This window comes from Dendropsophus ebraccatus, chromosome 3, assembly GCF_027789765.1.
Source record: "Dendropsophus ebraccatus isolate aDenEbr1 chromosome 3, aDenEbr1.pat, whole genome shotgun sequence".
NCBI classification, from domain to species: Eukaryota; Metazoa; Chordata; class Amphibia; order Anura; family Hylidae; genus Dendropsophus; species Dendropsophus ebraccatus.
In genome coordinates, this window is record NC_091456.1 from 102,520,882 (window position 1) to 102,542,044 (window position 21,163).

Below are 21,163 nucleotides of genomic sequence, written 5' to 3' on the forward strand. Positions count from 1 at the left end.
TTACGGGACAGCCTGTGATATAGATATTTGTCCCATCTCATGAATATAAGCCTATTAAGCAACTGCTGGTGTTGCACAGACACTCAGGTGTTCATTTTCCTAATACCAAATTTCCTTTGCTTTGTCCTGTGCAGTTACAACTTTCTCAATGTGGTTTAGCAATACCAGTTAGTTGTGTAACCTGAACCGTTGATGGACAATATAAATGTGCAGAACCTGAGAGAATTATGAATATGAAGTCTATCAGTAGCATGGATCATCTTCTCATCATACTAGTGGCACTCTGGGTATGCCAGGTGGATGGAGGTAAGTATTATTGGGCATGAAGCAGGTTCAGTTAGTATACAAGTTACAGCCTTGTACGTGTAGGAGTCTATGAGATGTATTTCTATAAGTTGTTCTGCACTTCACCATGCATAGTAGTAGTAGAATGGCAGTTCTTTTTTAAATATTCTTCAGTAGTAACATGTTTTTGTGGATTTTATAACAGCTTGCAAAGCCCATCCTGATCATGTCTCACTAACACAAAAGTATGGTTTGTTAAGACTATAGAGACCCATAGTGGCCACCATTTGCCTGAGGCAGGGCATTGGTGCAGCTGTCCACATCTGTAAAAGCACAGTCATTATGATCAGTATTTTAAGCCAAAACCAGAAATGTTGATTTCACTCCTGCTTTTGGCAAAAAATACTGACCAAACCACTATGTGTGAATCTAGCCTTGTAATGAACTATGCACTTTTGTTCTAAGCGGATTATCAAGACATTTTTTCAGCCTTTGGAGGAAAATGGCTTTAAAGTATATTAGAAAATTGCAGAACCTTTGATTATACAACTATTAAAGCTTATTTCTTAAACGCCAAAATAGCTGTAAATATATCCGAATGTAGATCTTATTAATGACTTTTGCACGAAGATAAAAGTTCTACAAAGGTCTAAAGAATACACAAATACTGGCAAGGGCACAAAGTATTGCTTCTTCTTTAAAGTGTCACTGTCGTTTCTTTTTTAGTTTTTTTTTTTTTTTGCAGAAATCAATAGTACAGGCAATTTTAAGAATTTTTTTTTTATTGGGTTTATTAGGCAAATATGCCATCATCTGCATTCAAAAATACTTTCCCCAGCCCCCCCCCCTCCCTCCTCTCTCCTATTTACTGCTTATTATCAGGAAATCTCGACTCTTTTACATCAGTCGAGCCCTGTATAATCTATGGAGAGGGGAGGGAGGAAGGAGATTAGTAGCCAGCAGAGAACAAAGGATTACACAGTGGGAGCTGTGTGAAAGTCGGTATTCAGAGGCCAGAGAGGTCAGTGCTGACTTCAGAGAAGATACCCCGGTGATGTAGCTGTAAATTAACTCTTTGTTGTCCTGTTTTGGTGCCTCATCTCCCTCTATCCCTCCCCTCTCTATAGAAAACCATGAAGACAGGGGGAGAAATTCAAACTGCTTTTATAATATACCCATTACAAAGTTTCTTAAAATCACCTGTACTATTGATTTCTGCAAAAAAAAAAAAAATGATGTACCAAGAAACATTTATACTCTCTGATGTAAACTTTATATCAGTTTCACAGGAAATTCTACAACCTACATGATGCAGAACTATGTGACATATCAAAGTATACATTGTATTAATGCATTACCTGCTTTCTCACAATTTTAGGCACAGCATAAAGCAGTGTGTAGTATCATTTCTCTCAGTCTAGCCTTCTGGTGACATAAGGAATGAATGGGGTTGTGCAAGAATGCGCCCAGAAAAAAGTGTAGTCATGCAGGTGTATAGCAATGATAGATCAATGTACATTTCATATATCCATTTGTGCTTCCATAACATAATTTTTCCCCTAAGTGTCAAAGTGTATTTCCGAGGCTTTTGAAGTGCGGGGGCTACAACAATTCCTTGCTCCCCTTCTCATACCTCACCCTGCTTGGGGCTCAGCCTCCAGCTGACTGTTAAAGGAGAACTCTGGGCAAAATGTATTTTTTAATATGTTATTACATAAGGAACGTTAGACAAATTCCTAATATACGCTTATTATGGGAAATGTATATATAGTGCTATTTTCCTTGATTTGGTAGATCAGATAGATCAGACAAGCTTCCATTCCTCTAAAAGTGCGTGACGTCACAACTTCTTGGGTGTATGTAGCTGAAGTTTCCAACAGAGGCGCAGTATATGTAGACGTCTAAAAAGTATATGTAGTGGAATCAGTGTGTACTCCGTCCCCGTGATGCCCAGTGCTATGGCATCTCTTCCCTCCCGTCCTGTTCTGCCTGGTGCTTTGCATCTCTCCCCTCCCTCCCGTCCGTGCAGCGGGGTGAGCGCTCCTTATCTGTCGCCCCCCCTGCTTCACAGCACTGGGCAGTATGGGCTGGAGGGGAGATCACACGGCACAGGGAGGAAGGGGAAAGATCACAAAGCGCTGGGCAGCAAAGGACGGAAGGGAGCTGAGAGATCGCAAGCACCAGGCAGCATGGGACGGAAGGGAGCTGAGAGATCACAAGCACCAGGCAGCATGGGACGGAAGGGAGCTGAGAGATCACAAGCACCAGGCAGCATTTTACGGAAGGGAGCTGAGAGATCGCAAGCACCAGGCAGCATTGGATGGAAGGGAGCTGAGAGATCACAAGCACCAGGCAGCATTGGAAGGAAGGGAGCTGAGAGATCGCAAGCACCAGGCAGCATTGGAAGGAAGGGAGCTGAGAGATCGCAAGCACCAGGCAGCACTGGACGGAAGGGAGCTGAGAGATCGCAAGCACCAGGCAGCATTGGACGGAAGGGAGCTGAGAGATCGCAAACACTGGGGCAGCATGGGATGGGAGGGAGGTGGGAGAGAATGTGTGCATTTCCCATAGTAGGGTATATTAGGAACTTGTCTAACTTTCCTTATGTAATAACGTATTGAAAAATATATTTTGCCCGAAGTTCTCCTTTAATAAAGCAGGGTCAGGTATGGGTGGGGGGAGTGGGGAGGTATCCCATCCTGCAGCAGATGATGAGTTTAGAAAAGCCTCTTGACATATTGCACAGGAAAATAAAAGCATTTATCTATGTTCTAGAAGCACAGACAGATATACGAAAGGCACCGTGTGTCTCCTTGACCTAACAGCTATAGAACAGTGTCAGCAGTTTGGAACACGAATTACATGAGCACATGAGTACTGACACAGTTCTTTGGTAATTAAGGTGTCACTGTCGTTATAACTTTCAAAATCTAAATCAATTGTAGATTGATATTGAAATAAAGCAAGTTTGCAATTTACATTCATTTTTTTAGTTATCATGGAAAACACGCCACTTCCTGTGTTTAGTCTCTTTAAAAAGTTAGACTAAACACAGGAAGTCCAGGTCATCTGAGCGCTCACAGAGAAGGCAGTCATTTTATTGATGGACGCTTTGAGCGGTGTACTGCTGTGACTTCCTGCATCAGTCTCTTTTTTTCAACCAGCACAAGACTAGAAAGCTGCCTTAAGGAGGCTGGATCTGGATACAAGTAAGCATGATAAAAAAAAAAATAATAATAAAATAATGAATGTAAATTGCAAACATGCTGCTGTTGATTTAAATTTTGAAAATTATAACGACAGTGACACTTTGATGGCCACTGCAGCTGTGTATTAGCAAAATTAACATGACATTACATATTATAAAACTGATGCTTAATTGAGGGGTGGTCCTCGAGGCCCAAAAACACAGGTGGTTTCTTCACATGCTCTGTCCCTCCTACAGAGGATTTGCCTTTAGCCAAGTAACCCCACTTGGCTCAGAAACACCAAAGTAAGCACCTGCGTAGCTCCTATAAATCCCCTTTCCTAGAGGTCGTAACCCCTTGTACGAAGCCCCTGCTTAACTGATGCTCCCTGTCCACAAATGTAATCGAGCCCCAGGGAGTTTAGAACCAAACCCTCTACTTCCATGTCCACTGTGCTGACTCCAACTCAAGGACCCCCTAGCTGCCGTGGCAAGCAGAATACAACTACCATCATTCCCCACCTCAACTGCTGCCCCCACCCACCCACCCACCCACCCGAAAGCCTGAGGGAGGGTTGATAGCACAGTGCTCCTGAGGGTCTGTACCTATAAAATGGCTCCCAACCCCCCACGTGTATATCCCTAATATCCCCCCCACACACACACACCTCTATCTATCTATCTATCTATCTATCTATCTATCTATCTATCTATCTATCTATCTATCTTTCTATTTATCTTGTTCACAATTTAAATTTTTATTGTATAAAGTTGTTATTTCTAAACAGTACATATTCACACTTTTATTATGTTAACACAATGTTTTTCTCAGGAACATTTCGGACGCAAATTGTTGGTGGCAGAGAAGCTGTTCCCAACTCTCACCCATACATTGCTTCTCTTCAGCTAAGACGTCAGCATTTCTGCGGGGGATCCCTCATTGCTCAGCAATTTCTAATGACAGCTGCACATTGCCTGTCAGACATGTAAGTAACTTAATTTAAAGCGAATGTACCAGCAGGTACATTTGCTTTAAAATTTTTATATCAATAGGCTGCCGCCAAAGCGGGGATGCCGGTGCCACATTCCTTTTTTTGAATCGCCGCCCAGTTTCTGTCCACGGCTCCGGTCTGTTACTAAGCACCGGGCTGAAGCACTGGAGGTGGGCCTGTGGCCCCCCAGTGTGACAAAACCCCTCCCCTCTGTGACGCGGCTCCATTGATTCTAATGGAGCCATGTCACAGAGGGGAGGGCAGAACGTCACACTGGGGGTAAACAGGCCGCTTCCAGTGCTTCAGACCGTGACAGTGACTGTTGAATAGACCAGCGCCATGCGCAGGAACCAGGCCGTAGTTCACTGGACTGTGGCACCTGTATCTCCGTGGCGGCACAGGTTTATTGATCTTAAAGTAATTTACCTGCTGGTACATTCGCTTTAAGGTTGCCTTTAAACGTACTGAGTCCGTTGCGAGTTCACGCTGCAAGTTTCGCAGTGGAATCCACTGTGATACTAAGTACCATCATAGTCTATGGCCCTGCATTCTCTTAGCGGATTTTCTTTCTGCTGCAAGAATCTAGTGACAGCCATGTTTAACTACTTAGCTGCTGTGGCATTAAAAATAATAACGAATGCATACCTGCCCACATTCCCCTGGGGCACTCCCGTCTGCTTCTCCAGCTCTCCAATAACTGACAGCCTGCTCAGCCAATTACTGTGCTGTCCCACAGCAGCCAGTAATCAGCTGGGTGTGCCGACAGTGAGCTGGGACCTGGAGACTCAAGCAGGAGTGGTAAGCATTGACTGTTTATTATTTTCAACGCATGGTAACTAAGTAGTTAAACAAGGCTGTCTGTCACTACATTCCCACAGTGGAAGGAAAATCTGCTGTGAGAATACAGTAATGTAAACTATAATGGTACTGAGTATCACAGAGGAATTCAATGCAAAACTTGCAGTGTGATGCAAACTCTGTATCTGTGAAGGAACCTTAAATCTAGTGATAACTGTATGTATGCAAAGGGCTGCTAGCATTGTGGTACAGAGGATAGAGGGAATGTTTCCCTATCTAGGCCCCAGCAATCTGGGGGGTATGCTGCCCCACTAAGGCCAGTCCTGTAAATATTTCTTCTTTTCTGCTATCCCATGCTCTAGTTCTCACTATGGTGAGTTACCATTATTTACATCTAAAACCAAGACAAATGGACTAATGTAGTAGACTAACAATATTTCCATCTTACTTTAACCAATGAAAGTTATAATGTGTATATATGAACAGACAGATTAATCTTTCTTTTTTTTTTTCCTTCTACTCCTCAGAAACCCCAATCAGGTGACTGTAGTATTAGGAGCTCATTCTCTTCGTAGCAATGAAGCCTCCAGGCAAACATTTAGAATTTCTAGAGTTTTCGAGAATGGCTTTAACCCACAGACACTGGAAAATGATATCCTTATATTACAGGTGAGACGATGACAATAAGATAGAACGTCATTCTGTTGACTATTCCCAAACGTCGACTTAGGAATCTGCTTTTGGGTTTCTCTTGTTGATGCAGCTTGATAGGAGTGTAACTCTGAACTTAAGGGTTAATTTGATTGGACTACCTCGGGTCAATGAGACAGTCCCTGCTGGGACCCAATGCATCACTGCTGGATGGGGGCGATTGGGAACACGGGCAAGGATTCCAGACCGTCTTCAGGAGCTTAATGTGACAGTGACTAGAAGTGATATATGTCGCCCCAACAACATATGCACTGGAGTATTCATGCGGCAGGCTGGCATATGTTTTGTAAGTAACAAAAGACAAGTTAACTACAAAGAAAATCTACTCCTTTTAGCTTTCAATTTGGATCAGAGCTTAAAATTCATAAAAATGTTTTGGTTATTGTTGTTAAGACCTTGCAGCCCACTAGTAGGTCACATACAGTGTATCCTATTTGTAGCTTAAGGCTATGTTCACACTCTGTATAAGATCGGTCGTTCCGTGACCCGACCGGGTGACGAACGGCCGGTCTCGGAAAAGATAATCCCGGCAGGTACTGCAGTACCGGCCAGATGATCTTTAGCGCCGCTGAATTTGGATGCTGCTGCACACAATAGAGCATGTGGCCGGAAGCTCCATTGTGTGAACATGTCAGTTTCTCGCGGCGCCGCTAAGGATCCCGGCCGGAGTGTATACTATGGGGGAGATTTATCAAACATGGTGTAAAGTTAAACTGGCTCAGTTGCCCCTAGCAACCAATCAGATTCCACTTTTCATTCCTCACAGACTCTTTGGAAAATGAAAGGTGGAATCTGATTGGTTGCTCGGGGCGACTGAGACAGTTTAACTTTACACCATGCTTGATAAATCTCCCCCTATGTGTATACACTCCGACCTGGATTCCCTCAGCCTTCAGCACAACGTAAGTTCCGTACTAATCACAGCCGTTGTTGTAACTGCCGTGATTACTACGAAACTTACGTTGTGTGAACATAGCTTAACAGATATTGTAACGAGACATAACTCTAGATGGTGCAGAACCTGCAGATGGACATGGGCTCAGATGAGAATACTGAATCTGCAGTGTTCATTGGTGCCATATGATTACCTCCATGACTTCTTCAATCTACAGTATGTCTCATCTCTGTAAAGTTTCAAGCCCAGACATTATCATCTCCTCACTTTTTGCAACAGACACTCAATCTCTAAGAAAAATTCTTCCTAGTGTCACTTCCTGAGTATTATACTGCCTTACATTGTACCCACAGAATATAATACTGTCACACACTGCACTCTGAATATAATACTGACACACACTATATAACCTCCGACTCCCAGCACACAGCATGTCCAGAAGGACAAGAGCATCGAAGGTATAAAAATACTTTTTTTTTTTTTTTCTTTCATCTTACTGACAAGATGACAATTAAGCAACATTTCAACCTTTCGATCAAGATAAAGACTGAGGCTGAAACGTTTCTGTACTGTTATTTTATTGAAGATGGAGGAATAATGAGTATTTTTATCCTTCTGATGCTGTCATCCTTCTGTTTTGCTCTGTTTGTTTGACCACAGTTTGGATGAATCATTGCACCTTGCAGAAAGCTAGGTTGGCTGTAATGCTAAAAGTGCTGCTGTTTTTTTTTATTTTTAGCACTTTTATTTTAGTGAAAGAGGAGATGTCTGCGCAGAGTACAGGAGGCCAGCCATACAAAGATCTCCTCTGTCCCTTGAATAACGTTGCTGATAAAAGAGCTGTGTGTTGCACCTTGTGCCCGAGGAGATGATCCCCCCCACCCACCCCCTATCCCGCCCCTGAGCTGAGCTTTATTGCTCCTAACCTAGTATGAGACAAATTGTTTAGCCATTACTGATTTCAATTGCAAACATTGTCAACCCAAGCTCAGTTTTGCCTTCCATTTATAGATGCAATTGAGGGCACCAACAATAATAGTGACATCTCACTGCCCCTATTAATATTGCCCTCATTACTGCTTCTGATTAGGAGTGCAATCTGTGTTCCCTGTGTAATATAGAGCAACAGGGAAGGCATGAAGATAGGCAGACTAATGAGTGGGAACTATGCACTCTTCACGCTTCATTGACCAGAAGACAAATGTTACAATCATCTACTAAGATATGTTCTCTCTAAATCATATTCTGTTGGCAATGGCTAAAGTCTTAGGGTCCTATTAGACAAAGCGATTTTTTATTTTTACTGATTAACGATAAACTATTGCGAATGAGTGCTTTTGGGAACTACCTGAAATCATTCACCATAATACATAGAATGATAGTCGTTATTTATAATCGTGATAGTTGTATACTCTAGTTCAGAGCTTCTCAAACTTTTTCTACTGGAGCCTCACCCAACAGACCAAGGCAATGCCTGGGCCTCACCAGACTGGTCAAGAAGGTGCCTGGGCCTCACTATCTGTCGTGAAAGTCCATTTAAAAGCTGAGATAATGCTAGGGCTAGCTTTCACCCGTCTCCCAAGCTCTATATACTAATAAATTAAGTACAAAATAAATTAATAATTAGAGATGAGTGAACCTCGTTCAGCATTTGATTAGCGGTGGCTGCTGAAGTTGGATAAAGCTCTAAGGTTGTCTGGAAAATATTGATACTGCCAATGACTATATCCATGTTTTCCACATAGCCTTAGGGCTTTATCCAACTTAAGCAGCCACCGCTAATCGATCGGGTTCGGATCGACTCGAGCATGCTAGAGGTTCTCTCATCACTATTTATAATGTTGTTAACCCTTAGGCGACCCTGGACGTACCCGAGCGTTCAGAGCGGTGCCACGCGGCGGCCGCACTCTGAACCGCCCCGATCCCGGGTGCCGGCCGTAGCCCAGGACCGCAGGTATTAGCGGGCATGGTCCGATCACCGTGCCTGCTAATACAGTAATCTGATGCAGCTGTCAAAGTTGACATCTTCATCCAATTACCGAGTGCAGCCGTTCCCTGGTGTCTAGTGGGGAGGATTGCTCCTCCGGGACGTTGTCCACACATCTTACCCCTTCCGGGGTCAGTGCCGTAATGGCACTGATCCCGGCTCGGCACTCGATTGCTTCCGGCTGCAGTAGCTGCAAATCTATGCAGCACAGATCTCAATGAGAGATCAGTGCACTTATACTAGAAGTCCCCCAGGGGGGCTTCTAGTAAAAGTTAAAATAAAAGTGTGGTTATTAGTAAAAAGCCCCCTCCCCTAATAAAAGTCAGAATCACCCCCTTTTCCCAGGTTATAAATAAAAATAAACAAATAAATAAACATGTTTGCTATCGCCGCGTGCGTAATTGCCCAAAATATTAATTAATCACATTCCTGATCTCGCACGCTAAATGGCGTAAGCGCGAAAAAATCCCTAAGTGCAAAATTGCGCATTTTTGGTCGCATCAAATCCAGAAAAAATGTAATAAAAAGCGATCAAAAAGTCGTATATGCGCAATCAAGGTACCGATATAAAGAACACATCATGGCACAAAAAATTACACCTGACACAGCCCCATAGACCAAAGGATAAAAGCGCTATAAGCCTGGGAATGGAGCGATTTTTAGGAACATATATCTGTTAACAATGGTTTGAATTTTTTACAAGCCATCAGATAAAAGAAAAGTTATACATGTTACATATCGTCATAATCGTAACGACTTGAGGAACATATATAACAAGTCAGTTTTACCCCAGGGCGAACGGCGTAAAAACGGAAAAAAAAACAAATAAAAGAAATGTGTTTTTTTTTTCAATTTCACCACACTTTGAAATTTTTTTTGGTTTCGCATTGTACTTTATGCAAAAAATTCAGCCTGTCATTGCAAAGTACAATTAGTGACGCAAAAAATAAGGTCTCATGTGGGTTTCTAGGTGAAAAAATGCAAGTGCTATGGCCATTTAAGCACAAGGAGGGAAAAACGAAAATGCAAAAATTTAAATTGGCCCGGTCCTCTAAGGGTTAGGGTGGGTTGACACTACGTATATTTCAGTCAGTATTGTGGTCCTCATATTGCAACCAAAACCAGGAGTGGATTAAAAACACAGAAAGGATCTGTTCACACAATGTTGAAATTGAGTGGATGGCCGCCATTTAATGGCAAATATTTGCTGTTATTTTAGAACAACGGCTGTTATATTGAAATAATGGCAGTTATTTACTGTTATATGGCAGCTATCCACTCAATTTCAACATTGTGTGAACAGAGCCTTTCTGTGTTTTTAATCCACTCCTGGTTTTGGTTGCAATATGAGGACCACAATACGTAGTAAATATACGTAGTGTGAACCCAGCCTTAAAATGGAGATTTCTGCAAACAGCAAAAGGACTGTGCAGATCATAGTTGCTTTGTGAAAACTGTCTCCCCAGCTGGGCCTCACCAACAGCTAGGGGGTGCCTCACAGTTTGAGAAGCACTGCTCTAGTATATGAATGTTCGAAATTATAAATAAATTATGTGTACACATACCAAAAGATTTACAAACGATTAACAATGATTATATGGTCAGCTTACAGTGACTCTGTACCCACAAACTGACCCCCCCCCCCCCCAAACCACTTGTACCTTCAGATAGCTAAATTTTAATCCAAGATCTGTCCTGAGGTCCGTTTGGCAGGTGATGCAGTTATAGTCCTAAAAAACAACTTTTAACCCCTTAAGGTCAAAGCCAATTTTCATTTTTACACTTTTGCTTTTTCCATTTTATGTTTAAAAGGCCATAGCACTTGTATTTTTTCACCTAGAGACCCATATGAGCCCTTATTTTTTTGCGAAACCAATTGTACTTTGCAATGACAGGCATTATTTTTCTATAAAATATGCTGCGAAACCGGAAAAAAATCATTTGCGCTGTCAAATTGAAATAAAAAAGGAATTTGTTTTGATTTCGGGGAGTTTTGCATTTAGGCAGTTCGCCCTATGGTAAAACTGACTTATTATGCATGTTCCTCTAGTTGTTACGATTACAACGATATGTAACATGTATGACTTTTATATTATCTGATGGCCTGTAAAAAATTCAAACCATTGTTAACAAATGTATGTTCCTTAAAATCACTCTCTTCCCAGGCTTATAACGCTTTATCCTTTGGTCTATGGGGCTGTGTGAGGTGTCATTTCTTGCGCCAGGGACCCTTCTTGGAGCCCACCAGGGTGTACTCCACCAATTCCCCGGCTGTGAGCTTGTTCTTGTAGGCAGGCTGATAATCCCGGGTGATGGCCCTCCGATTCACCAGCACTAGGAGTCCATTGTAGGCGTCCATTATCAGACCATAGCCACGTTTCTGGTCAAATTTCGTGACCGTCCCTCGTTGTCTTTCCAGCGGAACTTCCCCGGCACGGGGCTTCTCCAGCTTCTGTATGAACAGGCGTTCAGTCTCCCCATCAGATTCGGCCCCACAGGGGAGCATAGGCTGGATATGGGACAGCTGGATGGGCTTCCGGCGCTAGGCCAGGCTTGACGGATTTGCGGACCCCAGTAACAAAAGGAGTAGGAGGTGACCGGGTAGTAGTGGTAGTGGAAGTCACCATAGTAGCCATGGTAAGGGTGGCTTTAGTCACCGGGGGTAGCAAGGTTAAGGCCTGCTCGATCTCATCCGCCAACTTCTTTATAACCGGGTCGTCCCCAAACACCCACTGAGGCAGGGAAGGTGTCTCGGGCCCAGGGATTCTCCAGGGACTGGCGTAGCAGGTGGCCTCAGAGTTATCCCCGTTGCTAGAGGCAGGAAGAGGGGCGCCCGGAACCCCGGTACTCACAGATTCATCACACTCTGGCGAGGTCGACCCTCCTGTGGAGAGTGCCAGATCCGATTCGCTGGAGCGGGCTGGTATCGGAGACAGACTGCGGTCAGACAAGGAGTCCAACTCCCGGTCACTATGCGTCGGGCCGGTCGAACGGCTATGCTCGGCAGCGTTGGACTTGTCGGACCCCCAGCTGTCGTCATCTGATGGGAGCGGGGCTGACAGGCAAGCGGGATCCAACTTTGGCAGATGCTGTGGATATCCTGGCAACATGGCAGCAGCAGTGGCACACGTGTCTTCCATCCGAGCCGCCATCTTGCTACGCACTGGCCGGAACTTGTAGCAAGAAGGGGAGGAGCGCCAGGCTGGAGGATCAGGTCCCAGAATCTGCCCAGCAACATCAGGGGCGGCAGCCGGCCAATCAGGAACAGTCAATGCAAAGTCTATGGCGCCAGGCGATTCCCGCGCTTTAACAGCATGGCAGTTAACCCCCTCTGCCCCGGAGTATGGCGTAGCAAGGAATAATAGGAGACAGCGGCCATCTTGGATACAGTTTAGGGCCTGGGGCACTTCAATTACGCCCATGATGATTCGGGCACAGTCTCTGCAGATAATAATAAAATGTAAATCTTGCACACCGCGTGATGTAAGATCCTGTTCGTGACGCCAAAATGCGATGCCCTGGCCCCTGGGGGCCACTTCCGCAGTGCTGATGTTATGAGCGGGCAATGACCAGGGCAGCTGCAGGGGTTATACTTGTCACGGTATAGGCCTGAGGGCGGCACAGCTGTAGGGCCGGTCTGTGGAATCTGCGGGTGATGATGGGCATGCGATTTTTCGCTGCACCTAGTCAGGGCACCAGTTAGTAGACACCAATGCCAGGGTTCAGTGACAGCGGTTTTATTAAAGTTGAAGTAACTTGTAGTAACGAGTTCCTCCGGTTGCAACCGGGTATATAGCAGGCTTAGACAGTTAGTGCAGGAGTGATGCTGCATAGGCTGCGGAGATACGTGCCGGATGTTGGGAGTAGTAGTATGAGAATAAACTAGCGTTGCTGGGTGTACGAACTTGGGAGTAATACTTGCTGTGGGTACTTGTAGAGATGAGAGAGATATCCGCACGACACCCAGATGAGAGAGAAGATGACTCCGGACACTTGTATAGGCAGGCAGCCGTTTACTGGAACGCAGCAGCAGAATCAGTCACTCTTCTTATGGTGAAAAGGCTGCAGAGACGCTTCTGTCCCCTTCTGAGGGAGAGGACAGAGCAACACAACCTCCTTGCTTGAAAGCAGGGGCTGAACTCACTTGTCAGCAGGAAGTGGGAAGTCACATGGTTGCTCCTGGCCAGAGCTAGTCGGCCATTGGAGGAACCATGGTTACAGGGCACTGGCACGTGATCCACAGGCTTGCATACCACTGTACAAGGTAATAATAATACACAGGAGTATATATATATATATACCAAGATATACATGAGAATACACATAACCAGGGAATATCAGGGGGAAAACTAGCAGCAGTTGCAGTGTGCACAGTTACCAGAACCAGCATGGACAAAATGATAGAAATGAGCACGATAGGAGTAGTAGTCCTTGCGTTCTGGGACACTGCATAATCACCAGGAGAGTTTGCACAATGCAACAAGCTAGTGGATGATCAGTCAGAAATGGAACCAAAGGCCAGAGGAAGAAATAGGCCAGGCACAGCAACACATACTAGAAAAACTCTCCAAGGGTGAGTTAGGGCCCTATTACACAATGATCAGCCGATTCAGCAGATTATTTCTCTGTGTAATAAAGACCCATGTGCACATGAAGAAAGAGGAGCTTATCCTCTGAAACATCCGCAGAACATCAGGTTGGACGCTTGGGTGAATGTTGCACCCTGTGAGCTAGATTTTTGTACCAGTACCGTGGAATAAACTTTCTTGCATGGACTACTGTGGTGATGCCGGCCACTTGCCAGATGTTGAAGTGTGACTCCACCTCAGTAGTGGTTGGTCTGGGAATAGCTCAGCCAGGTGTTATGCTGTTGTGACGCCAGTGCCGGTTCGGCACACAGGTATGATGGCAAATCTGCTTTTAATTTAGTTAGGCTGGCTATGGCCTTTCCCCTGCGGTCAGTAACCTGCTGGGCTATTTGGGGGTCTCTTGGGTGCTTATCACGGTGGTCTAGGTTTTTGGTTTGATAAGATACCTTGTACTTTAGTAATCAGATCTGTGCTAAGAGCTAGAAAAAGAGTACAGTGTGGTTGCGTGCTGAGAGGTAGAAGTTCAGAGAAGTAGAGAGGAGGATGTCAAGAGAGTCCCAACCTAAAGTAGTACTGTGCTCTGCCGGAACTTGAGAAGTAGAATAGATAGAAATACTTGAAAGTAGAAAGAATACTTGTGCCCATGTTTTGACTCTTTTGGTCTTTGCACCACCTATTGCACACCAGTGTTGGGTGACCCGTCCTAGAGGGTGACAGAAGCCCAAGACCTTGTTACCTAGGATGAGCAGAGTGGCCAAGGTTTTCTAGTGACACCCGCGCTGGGAGATAGAGTATTTAGGCTTCTAGCAACTTTGCTCTATCTGGATCAGTTCCTATTTCTTCCGGATACTGTCCTGCACTTTTAGACTGGTTCTCGGCATGGGCTGGGATGATCCCTGATTTGTACTCTCTAAGGCTGGGTTCACACTACGTATATTTTAGGCAGTATTTGGTCCTCTTGTCAGGTCCTCATAGCAACCAAAACCAGGAGTGGATTGAAAACACAGAAAGGATCTGTTCACACAATGTTGAAATTGAGTGGATGGCCGCCATATAACAGTAAATAACTGCCATTATTTCAATATAACAGCCGTTGTTTTAAAATAACAGCAAATATTTACCCTTATATGGCGGCCATCCACTCAATTACAACATTATGTAAATAGATCCTTTCTGTGTTTTTAATCCACTCCTGGTTTTGGTTGCTATACAGCCTCAAATATACAGCCTCAAATATACGTAGTGTGAACCCAGCCTGAGTGTGCGTTCAGCACTGCATAGTATGTAGAAGTGCTGCTTTCAAGGAGAGGGGGCTCTTGCTTCCCATGTGCGTCTGTTCACTATCACACCTCAGACTACACTGGACACTGACTAGTTGTGTGTCCTCTAACAGGGGACCTGGCATAAGCCAGGGCCCAGCTTGACCGCTGTAGGGACCATTCTGGCTTAGGCCTTCCTCTACAAAATCCAGAGTAAGACTCCCAAAGGTGTGGCTATACTTCCTCTCCCCATGTGACAACTTCCCACAGCATATGTACCATTTGCTGTGAGTGGGTGAGAAGAGAGTACAAGAAAAACAGAGGATAGAGATAGGTAGAAAAAAAGAGCGCTCATTGGTGCACAGATCACAGAGACAATAACCCTTTAACTGCTTCAGCTGTGCAATACTTAGGCATACAATACATATACTAGCGACATCTAGTGGTAAAACATAGGTAATACTTTACTACCACTAATACTTTAAACTACAGGTTGAAGTACAGGGGTGTAAAGACAAGTAACACCTGTGGTGGGATACCACACTGAGTTTGGGATTCAAGGATTTCTTCTATTGAAGATCCAGCAGCACAGAGGACTATGGTCTAGAGGTACAAAGATACAGGTGTATCTAACACAAGTTTTTTTTTTTCTCACTCACCATTTGCATATTATGTTGGATGAAGAAGGATATGGTGGAGATCCTATAGTGAGAATAATCGTTCTTATATATGGTGCAGTGGTTACCTTATGTATTGAAGCTGCCTTACCTAAGCAGCCAAACCAGAATGGCCATAATGGAGAAAAGTAATATCAATAAATGGTTCTATAGTACTGCTATAGGAAAATAGAATCTCCTATGTTTAGAGTCAGGCATGGATTTGTAGTAAGACAAACAATAGTGTAAGTTTATTCTATCAGGCATGTATTTATATGTATAAAAAAGAAAAAAAACAGAATCAAGATTATTAACCCCTTTTTGTTTGCGATTTAATTTTTTCCTCCTCGTGTTTAAAAAGCCATAGCGCTTGCATTTTTTCACCTAAATACCCACATGAGCGTTTGTTTTTTGCTCAACTAATTGTGCTATAAAGGTGGACTTAATTTTTCCATAAAGTATGCTGCCAAACCAGAAAAAAATTATTTGTGCAGTGAAATAAAAAAAAAAAAAGAATTTTTTTTTTATTTTGGGGGGTTTTGTGTTTATTCCATTCATTCTATAGTAAAACTGACATGTTATGTATGTTCCTCAAGGCGGTACGATTACAATGACATGTAATTTATGTGACTTTTATTTTATCTGACAGCTTTTAAAAAGTTAAAACCTTTAAACCTAAGTGTGTTTAAAATTGCTCTATTCCCAGCCTTATAACGCTTTTATCCTTTGGTCTATGGGGCTGTATGAGAAGTAATTTTTTGTGCCATGATGTGTACCCTCTATCGGTACCTTACTTGCGTATATGCGACTTTTTGATCCCTTTTTATTACAATTTTCTGGATTTGATTTGACAAAAATGGGCAATTTAGCACCTTGGCGGGTTTTTGCGCTTACGACGTTTACCGTGCGAGATCCAGAATGTAATTATTTAATAGTTTCGCCGCGATACCAATCATGTTTGTTTATTTATTTATTTTATTTATAAAATGGGAAAAGGGGACTGATTTGAACTTAAATTAGGGGAGGGGATTTTTTTTTTTTTAAAAACACTTTTTTTAACATTATACATTAATGTTTAGACCCCTAGGGGACTTTTAGTATTACTGCAGTGATCTCCCATAGAGATCACTGCAGTATACTTCATACAGCAATAATCGATCAGATCATTGCTGTATTAGCGTGTGTGCACGGAAACTTCGTCGCGTAATCTCGGGATCCAGTTTATTCTTTGGACGGAGGAAGGAATCCGCCCATGCATAGAATGGAGTCTATGACACGGGCGGAGATGCACGCGCCTGCCGCAGTCCGCGAGTGTCGGATTACGCAACAGAGTTTCTGGCACTTTTCAACAGTGTGCACATACCCTGAGGCTGGGTTCACACACAGTATATTTCAGGCAGTATTGTGGTCCCTTATATTGCAACCAAAACCAGGAGTGGATTGAAAACACAGAAAGGCTCTGTTCACACAATGTTGAAATTTAGTGGATGGCCGCCATTTAATGGCAAATATTTTCTGTTATTGTAAAACAACAGCCCTTGTATTGAAATAATGGCAGTTATTTACCCTTATATGGCTACCATCCACTCAATTTTAACATTATGTGAACAGAGTCTTTCTGTGATCCCCCCACTAGACACCAGGGAAAGGGGGAAATAATACATTTAAATGCAGATGCATTTAAATGTATAATTAGCCGGCACAGCGATTGTACCGCACACATTAATAGCCACGGTCCTGGGCTACACGGCAGTTCAGAGCGGGGTTGCTGTATGACCCCTCTCTGAACTCCCCCCTCCCGCATCAGGACGTATATGTACTGACTGGGTAAGGGGTTAAATGAAATAATGTTTTTTTTACAAGAGGTATAAGAATTTGAATAACATTGGAATTAATAATTTTTTTTTTATTTTTTTTTAGGGTGACTCTGGGGGACCTCTTGTGTGCAATGGGGTAATTCAAGGAATTTCTTCTTTCATAATCCAGAGTTGTGGAAGTGGGGTGGCTCCAGATTTCTTCTCACGAGTTTCCCTTTTCCGAGACTTTATTGATCGCTCCATCAATAGCTGACAAGCTAAGAGAGATTTCTTCTCCTCCCACTGGCAATTTTGAGTGGAAAATATGGCCATAATTTTAATGTAGTATTAAGCTGTTTTTTTAGTCTATGGGGAATTGACCATCAGTGCACACATATTACAGAAAAATGCTCATTACTGTGTATAAACATTCTTATTATTTACAACCTGTTTTTGGCACAAAAAAAAAAAAGGTTTTTTTTTCTGTTAACTGTTAACATATTGTTTTATTTCATTTAAAATTATGACTGTATTTTGGTATTATATTACTATGTGTGATCCTACAGAAAAAAGGGGAAAATGCCAACACCTCCATGCCTCTGTTCACTCTGCAGGTTGCACGTTGCATGTTGCTTGCTTACAGACAAAAAAAAACAAACAGAAATTACAACAGCAACCCGGGTACGCATGATAAAAACCTGCTCTGTAGATATTAAGAAATTAGGATCTTAGCATACTATTCGATCAGAGTGTACCATGTCACCACATTAAGGTGTCCTCAGAGACATGGTCCTACATTTTCACACTAGCAATGGCTTCTCCTGGGCTAAACAAGCCTACAACTGGGAAGATAGGATACATATGATCTATTGTTATAGCACCCTTGGGACATGGGTGGAGTGCAAGCCAACAGGAGGTAGCCACCCCACCCCCCCCATGTCCCAAGGGTTCTATAAAAAGAGATCATTTGGATCCTATCTTCCCAGTTGTAGGCTTATTCAGCCCAGGAGAGGCCATTGCTAGTGTAAAAATGCTAGAGTAGGGACCATGGGGGAGATTTATCAAACATGGTGTAAAGTGAAAGTGGCTCAGTTGCCCCTAGCAACCGATCAGATTTAACCTTTCATTTTCCAAACAGTCTGTAAGGAATGAAAGGTTGAATCTGATTGGTTGCTAGGGGCAACTGAGCCACTTTCACTTTACACCATGTTTGATAAATTTCCCCCCATGTCTCTGAGGACACCTTAACGTGGCGACATAGAACACTCTATTTGATCAAATAATTTGCTAAGATGCTTATTTCTTAATATCTACAGAGCAGGTTTTTATTGTGTGTACACCGGGGGGAATATGTACAGTAAGCGCTTTTGCAACGTCCGCACGGTGGACTGGAGGCTCTATTAGGACCAGATAGGGTGCCGGTGGTGTTGTCAGGGGCAATAGTGTCACGGTGCTTTACTCCTACCTTAGCGGTCCTGGCTCTCCTAAGGCCCCGGGCGGTCGTCACAGCAATGAGGTGGTTGGTTTCCAGTGTTTGGAGACAATGAATAGACGTTGATATAACTGAGGGACTTTACTTTCTGGTTTACACAGTAATACAGCACATTGGAATGGTGTTCAGTCACTCTCCAGTCAGGCTGCATGAAGTGAGCATTGGGTTCCCTCTGCCTTAGTGGTTATAGCCTTTATCTGGCTGGTTAGAATCTCTCCTCTCTCTCTTCTTGCTTTGCCTGCTCTGCACTCAGCAGGTTACTTCACTTACTTGAAGTTTTTGGGTAGGGTCAGTACCGGGGTCACTCTCATCTCCTCTTTAATTTGGTTTGTACATCCTTGCATATATACCATATATATTTTTTGTATTTTGATACATTGTATTGATTTACCTTTTACCTGTGTATGATGTACCGTTTATTCTATGTATTTCTGGGAGGGATGCCTGTTATTTAGGCATGTGACATTTGTTCATGTGGGGGATCCCGGTTGGTGGGGTGATGTATTGCATTCTCCCCCCTTAGAGTTGGGTTTTATTGCTGTATACAGCCTTTCTTGTTTTGTCTGTGTGTTTTCTCTCATTTTTGTGTAATAAAATCATTTTGATATATTTTTGGATGTGCAGAACTTTATTATCCTCAGATTCTTTCTCTTGTTTTTTGTCTTATCTTATTTGCTGAGGTTGTCTGCACTCCTTAGAATAGTTTATTATGTAGTGTGCGCTCACACCCTACTTTTGTGAGTTATAGCCTTTATCTGGCTGGTTAGAATCTCTCCTCTCTCTCTTCTTGCTTTGCCTGCTCTGCACTCAGCAGGTTACTTCACTTACTTGAAGTTTTTAGTCAGCACACGACTGCTTATATGTGACTATGATGGAGAGCACTGTCTGCTCCTCCTCACCGACTACATCTACTCAACTCCTCTCAGGACCTGTAAGACCTCCTACTGTTGCCTAGGCAACCCACTTGAGGTGGAAGGCCGCTGGGTCCCAATGCTCACTGTCAACATGTTGGCAATGCACTGCCACCTGCTGGACCCCAATGATAAAGCATTATACAGTTACTTTATACAGAGCACATGTCATATTGCAGATAAAACTTTGTAGTGCCTGGTGGGTCACTACACTTGCACGTGTGAATTGCTGTTGCACTTTCTGTTTTTTTTTTTGTATGTGTGATCCTAGCCATAACGTGAATCTAAGTAAACAGTAGGGCTAGGTTCACACGTCTTTTTTTGGCCGTTCAACAGCCATCTTTTTCAATGTCCATTATTTCACCTCAAAATGGTGCACATCCATAAAGATGGCCATTGAAAGGCAAAAAAAAAAAACAGTGTGTGAACATAGTAGAGACAGCATTTTAAGTGAAAAAAAGTGACGGTTAATTACACCAACTGCAGAAATGTTTCGCCTTTCTGAAGCATAAAAAACAAAAAGCAAAAAACACACTTATCCATTTGACAGTTTACAACAATCACAGACTTGTTGTTTGGCTAAGATAAGCCAAAACATTGCAGTAGTTGGTGTGAATAATCAGTCACATTTTTTCACTTGAAGTGCTTCCTTTACTACAATTTTCGGACGGACGGACAGTGCGTCCAGTCTGTTGAGGCATGCACTGATCTATTTTTGCTATCTGACTCTGCTTATATGCGGCTGGCTCAGCATTTAATAGTTTATAATATTAAACCTGATTGCAATATGAATACACAACTAATATAAGTAAGACGTGTATATCTGCTGGAGCGCTGTTTTGGTATTTATCAATCTGTATATGAATGTCTCAAAGAATAATGGCTTATTTCCTCAATAAAATGTTTAGCACATTATTTCCATATACCTCATTGATCTTTTGACCCAAAATATAAATTGCGAATGTCCCATGCTGTATCACACGGTCCAGACTTTTACAAAAGTTTTAATATTGATCTGTGATATTGAGTTGGAATTGGCTGCTGTGTGCAACAAAGACAATCTTACTATAAGATAGGTTGATATATCTCCCCCAGACTGTTCCGGTATTTGTATGTCTATAGACCTCAGGCTGTGATAATGACTGATAACAGAGAACCACAGATAGGGTGTGCTGTGCAGTGGTGTAGCTATAGGGGTTGCAGCGGTTGCCATGGCGACCGGGCCCCTACGCTAGGGGGGCCCGCCGCCCCCCCCCTCACCACTTCCTGTCCCTCTGCAGTTCTTCCGAACTGTCTGTGAAAATGACTGCCAGTTCGAGAGAAATGCACTAAGCCTTCCCTGCCCGGACTGAAAACCTGGTAGACCAGTGTGCTAACCAGTTCCTGTGAGGCCGCCTGATGCTGCATAAAAAAAAGTAACAGGCAGCGCAGGGGACAGCCCTTACTTCCTACCCAAGGCCCCCCTCCTCCGGGGCAACCCAAGCATCTGCTTATGCTATGCCCTGGCCCCTAGGGGCCACTCCGCAGTATAGATGGTGCTAACGGGCAGGAACCGGGGCAGCTGTAGGATAATGTGGTCACGGTGTAGGCACGAGGGTGATACAG

The 21,163-nt window shown here is 43.4% G+C and overlaps 2 protein-coding genes across 2 annotated transcripts in view; one reads left to right on the top strand and one right to left on the bottom strand.

The window, feature by feature from the left end:
* PLPPR3 (phospholipid phosphatase related 3) overlaps nucleotides 1-19,489 on the bottom strand; it is a 54,196-nt gene extending 34,707 nt beyond the window's left edge. The window contains exon 1 of the mRNA XM_069964461.1: nucleotides 19,476-19,489. The gene's annotated coding sequence lies outside the window, so the exon portion shown is untranslated. The remainder of the gene's footprint in view (nucleotides 1-19,475) is intronic.
* LOC138785916 (myeloblastin-like) lies at nucleotides 231-17,562 on the top strand. The gene is made up of 5 exons (XM_069962389.1): nucleotides 231-306; nucleotides 4,305-4,458; nucleotides 5,790-5,931; nucleotides 6,026-6,259; nucleotides 17,280-17,562. The coding sequence occupies exons 1-5, from the start codon at nucleotides 234-236 to the stop codon at nucleotides 17,427-17,429; spliced, it is 753 nt and encodes a 250-aa protein (XP_069818490.1). The 5' UTR covers nucleotides 231-233; the 3' UTR covers nucleotides 17,430-17,562.
* Nucleotides 19,490-21,163: the final 1,674 nt, after the last annotated feature.

Bases quoted from the DNA above. Each gene is read 5' to 3' on its own strand.
- LOC138785916 (XM_069962389.1), top strand. From the start codon at position 234: ATGAAGTCTATCAGTAGCATGGATCATCTTCTCATCATACTAGTGGCA. The intron at 307-4,304 runs GTAAGTATTATT...TGTTTTTCTCAG, and splicing joins GGTATGCCAGGTGGATGGAG to GAACATTTCGGACGCAAATT. The intron at 4,459-5,789 runs GTAAGTAACTTA...TCTACTCCTCAG, and splicing joins GCACATTGCCTGTCAGACAT to AAACCCCAATCAGGTGACTG.